The sequence below is a fragment of the Diaporthe batatas genome (genome assembly GCF_019321695.1).
Source record: "Diaporthe batatas strain CRI 302-4 chromosome Unknown Contig00015, whole genome shotgun sequence".
Lineage (NCBI taxonomy): Eukaryota > Fungi > Ascomycota > Sordariomycetes > Diaporthales > Diaporthaceae > Diaporthe > Diaporthe batatas.
In genome coordinates, this window is record NW_025408562.1 from 57,133 (window position 1) to 72,735 (window position 15,603).

A 15,603-nucleotide genomic window follows, 5' to 3' on the forward strand; every position below is an offset into this window, starting at 1 on the left:
CCACAGAGCCCCACCCACCCACCACATGCTTGGTTTAACAAGCACGGGCCGACTCCCCAACGTCATCACTCGGACGACCTACGGCGCAGCGTCAACATCAACACTAACACCAAGGCCGCACCGCCCGACTTCGCCTGATGTGACAGATACACAGCACGACGTCGCGCAACAATATCACCCAAAGATAAAGATGTAGCGACAGAGCCCAAAATGACTGTGCAGTCCAAACCAATCCCAGCCCTCTACGTGGTCTACATCCTCCGCAGCACCGTCCGCCATGCCTCGCTCTACATCGGATCCACGCCACACCCCCCACGACGCCTGAACCAGCACAACGGCAAGGCAAAGGGCGGCGCAGCGCGGACGTCCCGTGACAGCCTGCGGCCATGGGAGATGGTCGGCGTGGTGTCTGGCTTCCCGAGCATGGTCGGCGCCCTGAAGTTCGAGTATGCCCATCCTGGCCCGGTATCCTTCCTCCCCTTATTTTTCCCTACCGCGATCGGAGTGGCTGACCGGGATATGATCCCAACAGATGGGCCCTCAACAACCCACACCTCTCGCTGCACATCTCCCCCGAGGAGCGCCTCTCCGTCTCGACGCAGCGCAAGCGCAACGGCATGCCCAGGCGGCCCACGCACACCATCTCGTCCGTCCTGTCGAACCTGCACCTCCTGCTGCGCGTGCCCAGCTTCGCGAGGTGGCCGCTGACCCTGCGCCTGTTCGACCGCGAGGTGTACGTGCGCTGGGCCAGGTATCTCGCGTCCGACGGCGTGGAGCCGCTGCGGGCGACGCTCGAGGTCGTCACCGACTTCAAGCCTGCTGCCGTGCTGGAGGCGGAGGCCAAGAGGAAGGAGGCGGGGCAGCGGCGGGGGCTGGTTGACGGTTCGAATGGAGATGGGGAGGTCGAAGGGGACGAGGAAGGGCCTGAGGGTCCAGCATGGGGCATTCACGCCCTCCCTCTTGATTACACCCCGCTGGCACCGTACCTCGACAAGGGCCAGGACGTCACCACGTTCGAGCGCGAGGGGGACTGTGTCGTCTGCCTCCAGCACCTCGAGCACGGCAAGGGGCTATTCGCGATATGCCCCAACGCCGAATGCGAGGGTATGGGCCACGTGGACTGCTGGAGCCGGCATCTGTTACACCAACATGGTGAACAAGATGGGGCGGTTTTGCCAGTAGATGGCCCATGCCCCAAGTGCAGTAGTCCGGTGAAATGGGGTGACATGATGAGGGAGTTGACACTGAGGACGAGGGGCCAGAAGGAAGTAGAAAGGATTCTCAAGAGGCACAGGCGTGCTATCGCAAAGTCGCAACCCAAAGCGAAAGGAAAGGCTAAGGCTAAGGCAAAGGCTCAAGCTGATGCTCCGGTTTGAGAGAAGCCTGGCCTGTTTGTCATGTTTCGGATTCTATGTGCCGCCCGAAGCTCGATTGGAGATGCATACAATGATACCCTGGGATTAATTGCGTTGCTTTTGAGGTTGGCACTTCTTAATCATAATTGGTCTTTACGCCTGTCTCTACAAATTATTGTTTGCGGTATACTTCCTGCAGGTGCATTGCCTCCGACGTCTTGTATGCGGAGGCAACGGTTGACGGCAAGATGGCAGAGCTGTACACCATAACTGACTGCCTCTCAGCGGTTGCTTGGTTAGAGAGTGTGAATGGAAAATGGCTATAAGTCCGCTTGCGGCAGATGCCGCATAGAAGTAATGAAGATCGAAGAAAGTGATACAAGGAGATAGTCGTCAGTCGACAGCAAGCCGGCACAAGAAAGCAAGTGAACCTAGAGTCCAGGGCACCTTACAGGTCCAGAGGAGGGCAACACCAGCTTCAGAAAGCTTGGAACGACTTCGTCCAAATGTATCACGCAGTGTGGAAGGGTTGACGATGACCAGGACGATGACTAAGACGTCGACGATGTCAACGAGGTCGGTGGGATCGTGATGCCGGCGAGCTTGCAGTTCCGCATCAACAGTTTATTGCAAACCATCAAAGGTGGAAAGGGACGGCAGCCATATCAGTCTTTGGAGAACAAAACCCGAACAGATGCTATGAAGTTGACATGCGGCTCCGGGGGCGGGGTGGTCAGGTACGGCGTGTACGAGGACGTGTCGTTGAAGGTCGGACCTGCCCTCCGGACCCGTTCAACGACATGTCTTTTTCTATTGGGCGGAGGCTGCAGGGGGTCGGCCGATGTAAGTCACCCGCCCCTGCCGATATCAGGGTCGCCCCCTGACCTCACCTCATCTCGAAGCAGCCAGCCCATCTGCCCCCTATGCCATTGCTCGAGCCACGGAATTGATCGCCGCAGGGCTGGCTGTTTTACACCGAGACGCCCAATTGAATGAATCCTGCTTTGCTCTGGACTGCATTGCTGACATGTCGGCCGATGGTTTGGCGTTGGAATAAGCTCGTTACCGAGCCTGCGGGAGAAAGTTGGGGTTGCAGATGGGGGTTCCAGGTTTTTGGCCCAGACTGTGGCACCAGCCATACAGGCTCCCTGATAGTTGCCGGCCCCCGTGCCCAGTCGCGACGACTGCTCAATCAAGCACCAACAAGCAGGCTGGCACGCAGTCATCAATTGATGTTGCTCCCCACCCCAGATCCAGTCATCAATCAGCCCACATTACCTAGGTAGCCGGAAGCTAGCCTTCATTCAATGCGTACCTAGGTACATCTAGGCATTCAACCCTCCCATATCTAGCTCGCCTAGCAGCATTCTGCCAGAGTGCAAATTGGAGCTGGGGGAGCTGCGAGTCACAAGCACAGTCCTAATGCCCTACCTAGATGTTAGCACCAAACCTAGTGCCTCTCCATGTGCAAGTGCGGGCTAGTTGCCGTGGTCATTGCGATGCGACAGTGTCAAGTTTTTGTGTCATGAAGCCGGCCGTTCATCGCCACGGTACATCCGTGCTTGTACCTCGGCTTACGTCTCTTGAACCGGCCAGGGACAGACGCCTGCACACTCGTGCAACTAGAGCAGCCAAACTTGCGAGCAGCCTGCGGAGTTTGGTGCATGGTAGATACAGAGAGTCCACCTGACCTACAAAGTCGGGGTCGCAAGTGCAGGCCGCCGAAGGTGTAGCTGGTTCGGTCAGGGAGGCGGGCAATGTGGGATTGTGGGGGTACATGCACCTCTACCAGTTTTGCCACGGGCAGCAGGTACCGTGGTAAAAGTGGGCCCCTGCGCACACATGCACCATATCAGCCTCCAGATGATGATGATGGATTGAACGTCCCGCTCCCACCCACGTCTTTTGCTGTCCCATCCATGCCCCATGTCCCATGTCCCAAGTCCAATGTCGCCGCCCATGTCAGTCAGTCGGTGACACGCCTCTCTCTCCAGCTTTTCTCAAAGGGTCCCGTCCACCTACCCCTGGTCGTCCTGCACGCCTCTAGGCTCTGCGTGCCATTCTAGCCTACGGTTCGTCTCTCGCAGTCGGGTTTTGGCGTCCTTTATGCACTCCCGCACAGTTGCAGCCATTCTGATAGCCAGCCCGGTCTGCAGTCGGAAGCCCTGCTCGCCTGCTCGCCTTCTCCCTCTCCCTCTTTCCCTCTTTCCCTCTTTTCTCGAATCTGACCCGCACCCACCCCATGCCCACGCCCGGCCCATGCCTGGCGATCTATAGCGTAGCAGAGTACGTACCCGCCCATTCCTATTCCCACCTTACGATGCATGTACCTACCTTTACCATAGCCCGCACCTTCCCTCTCCCATTCCCGCTCTTACAGCACCGCAACGCACGCTCCCGCCTTTCCATTCACTCTCTGACATCGCACCCTCTTCCCTCTGCCACTCCTCCCCCCCTTACCTGCCATCTCACAAGCCATCAGGACCCTTTTGCCCTGGCAGATCCCCTTCCTTCTCCCCCAAAGAGTCGCATTGGTCTCACCATCACCACCCAGGTGGCCAGCGCAGAATATATCTGACCCTAGGCCGCATCCGTCTGACTTGACTAGTGATAAGCGCATGAGCCCAGTGTCGCCTCGATCACCAGCCAACTCTCGTCCCTCGGTCTTCCTGCCGACAATCCTGCCCACCCCCATTCACCAGGCTGCCCGAACACGTCGATATGCTATCTCAAGTCTGACAACCACCGACACTCCACAAGCCAGCGAGGAACTGCTCGGCAGCACAAGATTAGGTCGGCTGCGCGATACCACGGAGGGAGGCCGGCATGCACTGCGATGCGATCGTGTCTACTTGCACCCGACTCCCAAGTGTTGCGTGAAGGCCCGCCATACCACTGCAGCGACATAGGCTGCGCTCATTCTCGACCGAACAAACCTGCTGCCCGCCCTCCTCGACGAACCCACTTGCGCAACAATCCTCTCCACGATGCCTTTTACTGCGACCAATTCTGCCGCCGCAAGCGGCCCCAGCGCCGCCGGCACCTTGAGTGCAAATGCTAGCTCGAGGGCCTCACCGGCCGTAGGCGCCCCCCCGACCGCCCAAGCCTCCATCGCCAAGTCAAAGCCGGTGCAGGCCAACCCGAACGGCACTACTGCACACCCACACACTGTCTTGAGCAACATGACGAGTCTGCCGTTGGATCTGTCCTCGGTCGAGCGTCGGGGCTTGCCCACGGCGCAAAAGGAGCCTGTCAAGAAGACAGGCCGCTTATATGATCTTGAGGATGCGCCAGTCTACCAGCCTACAGAGGACGAGTGGAAAGACCCTATGGACTACATACGCAAAATTACCCCCGAGGCCAAGAACTACGGTATCTGCAAAATCATTCCGCCGGACTCTTGGAACCCAGACTTTGCTATTGACACGGAGGTGAATATTCCCCCCATCCTGACATGAAAGGAATGCTTTTTCCTGGTGCGCAGCTCGCACCGCTGTCGGTCTCGCCCTCGCCTCTGAGCTGCCAGGTAATCTCTTTAGGTCATGGCTGACAAGTAGCACAGCGCTTTCACTTCCGCACGCGAAAACAGGATCTCAACTCCGTTGAAGGCAGTAAGCATCCCACACCCCTTGTTGTGCGGCGTTCGTCAGGATTGGAGAGAAACTAAGCAGCGCCTACCCTGTGACAGGCAGCCGAGCCAATATCTCATACGTCGACTCGCTCCTCAAATTTCACAAGCAAAATGGCGGTCACATGGTCCGGATGCCCTACGTCGACAAGCGACCTCTGGATCTCTGGCGGCTCAAGAAAGCTGTCGAGTCCCGTGGTGGCTTCGAAAAGGTCTGCAGATCCAAGAAGTGGGCCGAGATAGGCCGCGATCTGGGCTACAGCGGCAAGATTATGAGCTCTCTGTCGACGTCCCTGAAGAACTCATACCAGAAGTGGTTATGTCCATACGAGGAGTACCTGCGACTCGCCAAGCCTGGTGTCTATCAGCAATTGGAGACGGAAAATGGAGGGCCACTGACACCGAGCCCAGCTCCAAGCCCCATGAAGCATTCAAACATGCCTACGCCGTCCAGCCTCAGAGGCGAATCGCCTGCACGGTTCGCGTCATCTGCTCTACAGGCTTCTGTAAATTCGGAGCGGGAGACGCCGGTGCAGGATGCTCAGCCTACAGCACCCACAAGTGGATTTACAGCCATCAATTCCGGTGGCTTCACTGCAGTAAACTCGGGATTCACCAGTGTTAATCGGCAACCTGCCGCTGATGTCAAATCAAGCACCCCTTCAAAACAGTTCACCAGCCCCATGACTTCGGCCAAGAATACGCCGGAATACCGACCCTCTGGTTTAGGACCAGCAAATTCGCTGAAGCGGCAGGCGAGCGTTGACAGCTATGATTCAGCCAGAGAGAACGGTCTCGACAAGGACGAAGAGAACGGCAGCAGGAGGAGCAAGCGTCTCAAGAAAGGTATGTCTCGCATCCCAATTCGCTATCCCTTTTCTTAATACACAATTGTCCACGTACCTGCGACGTTTGGACCGGCATCACTTTAGAAACCATGATTTTTGCGGCGGTGGCGATTTTGATTCATTCACCGTTTCTTCCACTTGTCGGCGGAGGTCCCGCTACATAACGCAAGCCAGTTGCAGCCAGCCCGAAACTCAATTTGGGTGCCTCAGACTACTGGGCAGAGCAGCAGCCTGCGTGGAAGTTATGGTGTGTGGGTCGAGTCATGCAACCAGCCGCTTCAGCCTGCGTGTTCGAGATGCAGGGGATCTCACACCCCTCATTGGAAGGATCTCCCGGCTAATGCGTCCTTGATTTGCAGAGGCCGTGCCTACTGTGGCTGGATCCCATATGTCAATGTTCAGGCCAATGCCCCGGCTGTCCCCCCGAGAAGACACATCTGGCCCGGGAGAGGTAAGCTGGCACCTTGAAAGATCGTTTTGGATGTAACGCCACTGACATGGACAAATTCAGAAATGCACACATTGTGGCAAGCCCGAAGAAAACGGGTTCCTCGCTGTTTGTGAGTCGTGCGACCATGCTTACCACGGCGCTTGCTTGGATCCTCCTTTGAAGACAAAGCCCGACCCGGAGTGGAACTGCCCCAGATGTCTCGTCGGCGACGGTCAATTCGGCTTCGAGGAAGGCGGACTGTATTCCTTACGCCAGTTCCAAGAGAAGGCTGCCGACTTCAAGCAGGGGTATTTCGAGAAGCGCATGCCATTTGATCCCGTGCTGGGCTGCGCCAGACCGGTCACTGAGGATGACGTTGAGCGCGAGTTTTGGCGCTTAGTCACCGATGTGGACGAGGAGGTACAGGTTGAATACGGCGCTGACATCCACTGCACCACACACGGTTCCGGATTCCCGACTGTCGAGAAGCACCCTACCAACCAATACTCGACCGACCCGTGGAACCTGAACGTCCTTCCATATCATCACGAAAGCCTGTTCAGACACATCAAGTCGGACATTTCAGGAATGAATGTGCCTTGGGTGTATGTCGGCATGATTTTCTCCACCTTTTGTTACCACAATGAGGATCACTATGCGTACTCCGCAAATTATCAACATTTTGGCGCAACAAAAACCTGGTACGGCATCCCCGCCGAGGACACCGACAAATTCGAGAAAGCAATGAAGGAAGCCGTGCCTGAGTTGTTTGAGACCAACCCTGATCTGCTGTTCCAGCTCGTCACGCTGCTCACTCCTGACCAGCTCAAGAAAGCCGGAGTACGGGTCTATGCTGTCGATCAGCGTGCTGGCCAGATGGTTATCACATTCCCATCAGCGTATCATGCTGGATTCAATCACGGGTTCAACTTCAACGAGGCCGTCAACTTTGCTCCGTGCGATTGGGAGCCTTTTGGACTGGACGGGGTTGAGCGTCTGCAGGCCTATCGGCGCCAGCCATGCTTCTCCCACGATGAGCTCTTGTGGACAGCTGCAGATGGGGTCACAAGCAACACGTTGACGATCCAAACAGCGAAGTGGTTGGCTCCGGCACTCGACCGGATACATCGGCGCGAATTCGCCCAGAGGCAGGACTTTATCGCAAACCATCTCGCCGCTTCGCCTCATAAATGTGCTCTTGGCGGCGATGTTGAGGGAGAGCCGTGTCCGCTATCGTTCAAGATTGATGACACAGACGTATCAGAGGAGGAGTATTCATGCGCGTACTGCAAAGCGTTCGCCTACCTGTCGAGATTCAAGTGTTTGAAATCTGGCAAGGTGTACTGTCTAATGCATGCAGGAAGCCAACCCTGTTGCGATGCAACGCAAGGGACTCGATACCTTGGTCAGGACCACGAGCTAATATTCCGGAAATCGGACGAGGTCATCAATGCAACCAGCAAGAAGGTATTCGAGAAGGCCAATGTGCCTGAGGCATGGGAGGAGAAATACGACAAGGTGCTCGATGAGGAGGCAACCCCTTCGCTAAAGACCTTGCGAAATCTACTCAACGAAGGAGAACGCATACCGTACGAGCTCAAAACCCTACCTCTCTTGCGAGCGTTTGTTGACCGTTGTAACCGCTGGGTCGAAGAGGCAACCAACTACACGATCCGCAAACAACAGAACCGGCGAAAGAACGAAAAGGCCTGGCAAACCGGGCTGCGCAAGTCGATAGGCAGCGCGTATCAAGACGAAAAAGAACGCGAGTTGCGCAAGGCTGACAATATCACCCGGCTCCTGCGTGAAGCTGAGCAAATCGGGTTTGACTGCCCGGAAATACAGCTCCTTCAAGATAGGGCGGACGCGATCAGGACCTTCCAGGAGAACGCGATGCAGGTTATCAATCATCAGTCCATGCACCAGGTCGAGGCAGTTGAGGAATTGCTCGAGGAAGGCAATGGCTTCAATGTCGATCTCGAGGAGATGGACAAGCTCTCCAAGGTACTCGACAAGCTCAAGTGGAATCAAAAGGCCAAGGCCAACCGCAGCGTCTTCATGTCTTCCCAGGAGGTCGCGGAGCTCATCGAAGAGGCTAGGCGTAGCGGGATCGAGGCCTACAACGACCACCTCAGTTTCTATGTTGAGCAGCTCACTGCCGGTTTCCAATGGGAGAAGAAGGCCAAGGAGATCATCGAAGCAGATGTCATCCATTATCCCCAGCTGGAAGCCCTTTCGCAACAAGCCATGCAAAATCTCCTTCCGGTATCAGCGGAAGTCCTGGCCCAGGTGGATCAAATTTTGCACAAGCAGCGAGAGGCACTCCGACAAATTGCCGATCTGAATGCTCGAACGAGGAACAACGATTTCCGCAAGAGACCCAAGTACACAGAGGTCGCCGAAATCATGAAGATGGTTGAAGACCTTCAGTCGAAGCCTCCGGGGACACTCGACCTAGAAAAAGAGCAGCGACGCCACGAGGACTGGATGCGCAAAGGCAAGAAGCTCTTCGGAAAAACGAACGCGCCGCTGCACATCCTCAAGAGTCACATGGAGTATGTTTTGGAGCGTAATCTTGACTGTTTTGACGTCACGAAGGACAAGCCCCGCCTGCCAGCAGAGCCAGCCTCACGAGAGCCATCGCCCGATAAGGAGAAGAACGCGGCATACAGGTGGGATGATCCTAAGTTCAGGGAGGTCTTCTGCATCTGCCGTCGAATCGAAGCAGGCATGATGATCGAGTGCGAGTTGTGTCACGAATGGTAAGTTCTAGTGTTCTTAATACACCGAGGATCGGTTTCTAACTCTACCTAGGTACCATGGCAAGTGTCTGAAGATCGCCCGCGGAAAGGTCAAGGAGGAAGACAAGTACACTTGTCCAATTTGTGACTGGCGAGTGAAGATCCCTCGAGACGCAGCAAGGCCAAGACTCGAAGACCTCATCGACTGGGAAGAAGAGATCACCCACCTGCCCTTCCAACCCGAGGAAGAGACCGTGTTGAGGCAGATTATCGACAACGCGCAAAATTTCCGGACCCATATCGCAGCATACACCAACCCTGTATTGTCCACAAGGAACGAGGCCGAGACTCAGAGATTCTATCTACGCAAGATAGAGGGCGCAGAAATCCTCCTTGCCAACGAGACCAACTTCTTCCGCCAGGAGTTGCACAAATGGCATCCCGTCGCGCCAAATCCTCCCCCAGTCATCGAAGTGTCGAAGAGCACACGCAAGCCCCGGCCTACTAAGCTGGACAAGTTGCTGCTTCAGCATGGCGTCTCCAACGTCGAGGATCTGCCAGAGCACGTGAAGTCGAAGGGATTGAGCCTCAAGCGCAAGCGTCAGAACGCCGAGATGGCCGCGCAGGCTCAACAGCAGGCTGTCGCAGGATCCTCTGCCACTGGCCCCGCCACCAGTCCTGGTGTCAACAGCTATGCTTCGTACTACCAGAGGGGCACATCTTCACAGCCACAGACTCCCGGCCTATCGATTGCAAGCAGCTCTCACGCTCATCCATCACGTGGTCCCGGATCGTCATCGTCATCGACTCATCATGGTCATCCGTACGGGCGGGCTGAGTCCAGTGGTCCGGTGATTCGGCCTGAGAACATGGATCTTGACACCAACATTCATCCTAATTTCTTCCTTCCTTCAGGCGGAGGACCCCAGATTATGGCTGACAGTACTTCTGGACCTTCGCTCGAAGATCGTCTTCTCCGCGGTCAGCCGGAAGATGCAACATTGAAGGACTACATGGCAACTGAAGCAGGCCAACAAAAGGCTCTCGAGATGTTGTCCAAAACCCAGGAGGGCCGACGAAAGGCTGAGGAGATCTTTGGACCCGGTGCCTTCGATGCCGGTCGAGCGACTATAAGCGGACAGGACGACGCGGGTATTGATGATGGCGCTGTGGACCAGATGTTTGCCGACATGGTCAACCAAGACGATGAGGACGAACTCAAGGGCAAGGGCAAGGGCACTGCCGGCAAAGGCAGCAGCACCCACAGGGACGAGGAGAAGATCACCGCCGAGAGCCTGGAAAACGAGAGGAACGGCATGGACGCACTGCTGGACGGGGACTAAACATGTTGGACAGTGTGGCGTCACGGCAAACAGGGCAAGATGTCCTTCAAACCATCAACGGGAATGATGTTCCGCTTTTTACGACCTGACTAGACGTTGTAGTTTTGCACGCTGGAGTTTTGAGGACAAAAACCATTGCAATAAGGGGAGGGAGGGAGGCATGGTATGAACTAGTTTCTTGTTGTTCTCTGTATTTCTTATACTTCTTGTCAACCTCGCTTGCATCTAGAAGCTGTTTTGCTCAGCGGGAGAAGGGGCGCGGAGATATCCCAATTTTGCGGAAGACAAGGGACGAGAACGGAGAGAAGAGCGGTCCAGAGAGAAAAAAGTAACAAGCAAAGGCGTTTTCAGCGGCATTAGTGCAGGGATACCACAATATCAACAATGAATAATACGGTGATTTCGCATCCAGGGGTGTATTGGGCGGACGGGCGGACTGATGGGTTGGATTGTTCGGTCTGGCATTGTTGAGGCGAGGCGGAGAAGAGAGGGTGGAGAGAAATGGTGTGTGTGTGTGTGTGTGTGTGTGTGTGTGATACCAGATATCGTCTTCATTTTTATCCTGCGTCTCCCGGATGCCTCCGGGGGTGAACACCGAAACGTGTATGAATAAATATCAACTTGCTACGATCTGGCACGGAAAATCAAGATGCCTTAGCCGGCCCTACCATCACTAGAGTGCGTCTCCCTTGAGACCATGTGCAAATTTGTGTGGCTTGTTGTGTCGTCGCCCTGGGTTGTCCGTGTTGGCTTGTCGCCGGCTCGCGGTGCTCGGGAGCTTACCAGAGTTCACATTGCTGTCGTCTTCTTTCCGATCTCAAGCCAGTCTGTGGCAGCGGAAGGAACGCCCAGGGCACCACCCCTTAAGGCCTCGCCCTCGCTCTCGAGATGGTGACTAGAATATTTCCAGCAAATACAACCAGAGAGAGAAATCAATGACCAGACCATTTACTTCCACACAGGCACGGCCGAGAGGAAAATCGTCAGTCAAGCGATACAAGCTGAGGTCCACGAAATCGCTTTCCCATTTTGAATACACTATCTTGGTTGTTTCTGCCTTGACTCACTTTCTGTCCATAGCTCTTCTATCGTTGCCAACGGGGGAAGCTCCGGCAGATGTCGCTGAGTCTTCGTCATAACTCTCAATACTGGCACCATGGCTCCAAAATCATCATGCACGACCACATCATGCATCCCCATCGCCTAAGCACTCGCCTCATGGTGTAGTTCCTGTCCATGTGGCATCCCAGATTCCACAACCACCAATCACAGATGATCGAAGGATTGTGAAACTGCGTCGAAGAAGCGCAGGTTCCAAGTCCGGGGAAGTCCTCCGCAAAGCCTTCACAGCAACATCCAAGAGCAGACGTTTACGCTTCGGTCCTCTGACTTTCGTCATCAGAGACCGATGGAGGTCCTTCGTCGCTGTACTGGCGAACGACGGATGCGTCATCGTCCGAGTCTTCTACCTCTTCAATCAAACGTTGCTCACCCATCGGACAGTTTCGGTAGGAGTCATGGCTTGTACCGAACCGGGGCTGGCGAAGAGGCAATCGGTGAGCTTGTTCTGGAGAGGACGGGGTATCATCTGAGGAGAAGTCGCTAGAATCCGTCTGCTCAAGGCCAATACCCTGTGCCTCAGGTACGGCATCCTCGAAACCCTCGGCCGTGATTTCTTTGAATCGCTTCCTTAGGTCGCTCCCCTGGTTGCTGGCAGCCCGTTGCTTTGTGTCCTCGAATCTCCGTCTGAGCCCATCAGAAGGCTCCTTGCGTCGAATCATGACCTCTTTCACCTTCTTGTTCTTCCTCTTGCCCTTGGCTCTCATTTTCTCCGCCTGCCTCTCTGTTTCTCTGGCGGCCAGCCTCTCTTTCTGACGCATGAGTCTGTCGAGATCAGGCCCGGCCTCGAGGATCCCCTTGTTCCCATTTGTCCTCTTGTACTGAAGCAGTCTTGTGTGGCCATCCAAGGGTTTCAGCTCAGCAATTTCTGACAGGGGAAAGGGCCGGTGACCATGTCTAAACATGCCGTCCCACCCTTGTTCCTCGAGGGCGCCCTTTTCCGCGAGGATGAGGTTGGTAGATTCCGCGGAAAAAAACACCGCATGACAGCCCCCATCTATGTCAGCGGAGTTCTGTTGTTCGCTTTCGTCATTTGAGTCAGCGAGTGACACGGAAGTGGCTGCCGTGTCAGACACTTGAGTCTTTTGACCCTTCTTCCGATTCTTTCTCTTCTTTCGCGCTGGCTTCTCACTCTCTGGTCCTGCCCCCCTCAGTGTGGTTCCCCCGTGTGACGATGTCTCGAATGTGTCGTGAACCTCATTTTCATGATCGCTCTGATCTCTGCCCAATGTGACTGAGCTCGCGGCCGAACTAGTGGGGGATGCGTTCTGTGGTCCCAGCTGGGTCACAGATTCGCGTGGTGCTGTCTCAGTGACGCTGGCAGGAACAGGGCATTCTTCCACTGTCTTTTTGTTGTCTGTCACTTCATCGCTCATTTCTCGACGAGTCTTATGCTCCGCAGCAGAAGTAGATTCTGGCTTGGTCGATGATGAAGATGGCGCGCGTGGACGGGCAGGCTCGACAGCGTCGTAAGCAGGTGACGCCGTACTAGCAGACTCTCCAGCGGAGCTACAATGCATCTCAGTAATTGATGATTTGATTGGAGAGGACTTCGTGCCAGAGCTTGTGTTGTGAACGGGAAGTGAACTCGATCCGACGCCTGTCGGAGGATCCAAGAAAGGCGACTTTGGTCGCAATGACAGATCAGCAGACGGTACCTCCGACGTAGTTTTGCTCGCAGGTGGATCTGTGGAAATAGAGGCAGCCCCCTTCTTGCGACCCTTTTTCTTTTGACTGCCATTCTTCGTCTTCTTCTGGTACCCTTCGTTGTTCTTCTGTGCATCATCAGTACCCTTGGCGCTGGGCGTCTGATCATTGTGGATGGCAGGTTTCTCTGCGACGATTGGAGCGTGGACAGGCGCTGTCAGTGATCCATTATCCTGGAACAAAGTCCAAGCCAAATCAAGTTGGTTGAGCTGCTCTCCTAGCACGGGTTCCCACTCGAAGGTGGTCGAGTTGAGCATGCAAATCGACCAATTTGTCATAGACATGGGGTAGAATGGGAAGGCCGCGAGCCGCAGCTCATAGTCCTCTGGGCCTTGCATTGGGACCACGCGTACACACAAGCTTTCGAGGTTTTGGAACTCGTCCAAGGCACAGGCGATATTGTCGAGTGCGTGCTGGTTGAACTTGGGCAAGTCCTGGAAAGGGTATTTGTCGGGGAAATGGATACGGACACGGGCTGATTTGGTGTAGAGTTGGAAGTTGGCGTTCTGCAAAAGATGGACAATTTTGTCAAGTTTGGCCCTGTTCAACTCTGTATCGGTGGCCTTCAGATCCACAAGGATATCGACTTGGTTCACCGAGTATATGAAACGAAGAAAGTCCGCCGAGATGCGCTTGTTGACCAATAGCCAGCAGGGCAGCGCATCGATGTGGTCACCGGTTGGCCCAGACAAGGCTTTTGTCGGCCGCTTCACGAGAACATTGCGATCAACGCCGTTCTCAGACAGGGCCCAGTCCAACTTGGCCTCGTCGCGACGAGCGCGAGACCAGGCAAAAGAGTAGATGTTGTCTCGAATCTCCTGCAGCCCCTTGTCGGCCCGTACATCGGAAGAAAAGAGCTTCTCGAAGGGGGACTTGTTTGGCTTGTTTTTCTTGTTCTTCTTGGGCGCCATGGTGTGCGACTTGGTGGCTACTGGTAGGTCGGTCACGAGTTCAACAACTCGTCTTCCTAGAGGCAGACGGCTGATCAGCTGGATGCTATGCCAGGTGCCAAAAGTGGAAGGGATGACTGCACAAAGGTGACGGTTGGGGGGAACCAGCTGGGAGAGGTGGGATATGGGGATGGTGCAAATGAGTTGAAGGAAGTGGTGGTGGCAAGCTTGAGGTTGAGTGGTTGCAGATGCGAGAGCGTCTGCAGTGGCTAGGTGTCTGATGCTGCTTGGGTGACCATCTTGGATCGGGCAGCTAGGTAATGGGATGGATGAGCTACGCCAAGGAGGTCGGTCCCCTGGCAGTGCTGCTCAGCAACAGCTGCGTCAAAGCACTTACGTGTGGGCCAGGCGTGCCCAGTCCCGCCTCAGTCACGCCTCTTGATTGACTGCTCGCTGTTGGATGGTTGGCTGTGGTGGTATTCAACACCGGCTGGCGTTCTGAGCTGCGTGGTCCGGGTCGATTACGGGGATTATCAAGACGAAAATGCCGGCAAAGGCAAAGACTATCATGACAGCCAGGATAACCAGCCACAGGAAAAGGATCATGTCCATCTTAGATGGACATTCTGGGCCCAGCGGACTGGCTGTCGAGAAGTGCTGCAGGATAAGACAGATTAAGACAGGACGTGGTGCACCGTATCAAGACAGAACAAAGCGGGCTCAAGACTACCAAAAGAGTGTCTGGGCATCGAGCTGGTTCGAGCTTGAGGAGAGAACACACAGAACACACACACACAAGACAACAGGAAGACGCCGTCCTTTGAGACAACCTTGGAAGGCAGGAAGGCATATGGCACATCCAACCGGGCAAGTACAACGAACGGGGTCATGATTTCCCTCTGCTCACGTCCGCTCTTTCCCACCACACCAACGCTATCACTTCGTCCTCACGGGCTCAAAAGACACGGCAAGGCACTGGCCTAACACCTGCTTGTTGCCCAGCGTATGCTTGCCTGCCTACCTGCCAGGCACCTAGGTGCGTACCCAGGTAGCCTGCACACTCCCGTCACGCTTGCTCCAAGACATACATCACTCGCAAACAAGGTCAAAGGGGAGACCGTTATGCTGTCTGTCGTATCTTCCAAGCTTGTCACAGGAGGGAGACCTCAGCATCTGCAGAGTTTGTGGCGCGAAGAACGGGTTTAACAAACAGGACAGAGGTCACTTAGCCAGGCATTCTAACTAAAAGCTATGGGACCAGCGACCAGCCAGGGCGGCTGCCCCTTCAGCTGCCCCTCGGCTTCCCGCCTGTCTGACAGGGGGAAAAGGCAGACACGAAAGGCACGAATGTAGATCTCAGAATGAAACTGAAGCTAGATGGAGAAAACTAGCGTCCAGAGATTAACGAAGGATCAATTTCCTCTTGAGGACGCCAGCGACATTAGAACATGTCCAACCAGCGGTGCACATTTCATCGAACCAAGAACAGGTCCTGTTGTGCTGTGGTCGGGCGCCTCGACTATCTGAGGAAAGAAGAAGAGA

General features: G+C 55.2%; 3 protein-coding genes across 3 annotated transcripts; 2 read left to right on the top strand and 1 right to left on the bottom strand.

Annotated features, from left to right (window-relative positions):
- Window positions 1-11: 11 nt before the first annotated feature.
- On the top strand, window positions 12-1,682 carry KVR01_011433 (endonuclease). Its single transcript, XM_044790387.1, has 2 exons — window positions 12-446; window positions 533-1,682. Exons 1-2 carry the CDS (start codon window positions 211-213, stop codon window positions 1,374-1,376), a joined length of 1,080 nt encoding a protein of 359 aa, XP_044639808.1. The 5' UTR covers window positions 12-210; the 3' UTR covers window positions 1,377-1,682.
- A 1,597-nt stretch (window positions 1,683-3,279) lies between these two features.
- KVR01_011163 (uncharacterized protein) lies at window positions 3,280-10,880 on the top strand. Its single transcript, XM_044785766.1, has 7 exons — window positions 3,280-3,641; window positions 3,964-4,786; window positions 4,918-4,966; window positions 5,044-5,829; window positions 6,191-6,282; window positions 6,343-9,023; window positions 9,076-10,880. The coding sequence occupies exons 2-7, from the start codon at window positions 4,343-4,345 to the stop codon at window positions 10,343-10,345; spliced, it is 5,322 nt and encodes a 1,773-aa protein (XP_044639538.1). The 5' UTR covers window positions 3,280-3,641; window positions 3,964-4,342; the 3' UTR covers window positions 10,346-10,880.
- An 835-nt stretch (window positions 10,881-11,715) lies between these two features.
- KVR01_011187 (uncharacterized protein) lies at window positions 11,716-15,581 on the bottom strand (the record flags this gene model as incomplete). The annotated part of the gene is made up of 3 exons (XM_044790299.1): window positions 15,273-15,581; window positions 14,459-15,207; window positions 11,716-14,138 (listed from the first exon to the last, which is right to left on the bottom strand). Exon 3 carries the CDS (start codon window positions 14,080-14,082, stop codon window positions 11,716-11,718), a length of 2,367 nt encoding a protein of 788 aa, XP_044639562.1. The 5' UTR covers window positions 14,083-14,138; window positions 14,459-15,207; window positions 15,273-15,581.
- Between the last annotated feature and the right edge of the window lie 22 nt (window positions 15,582-15,603).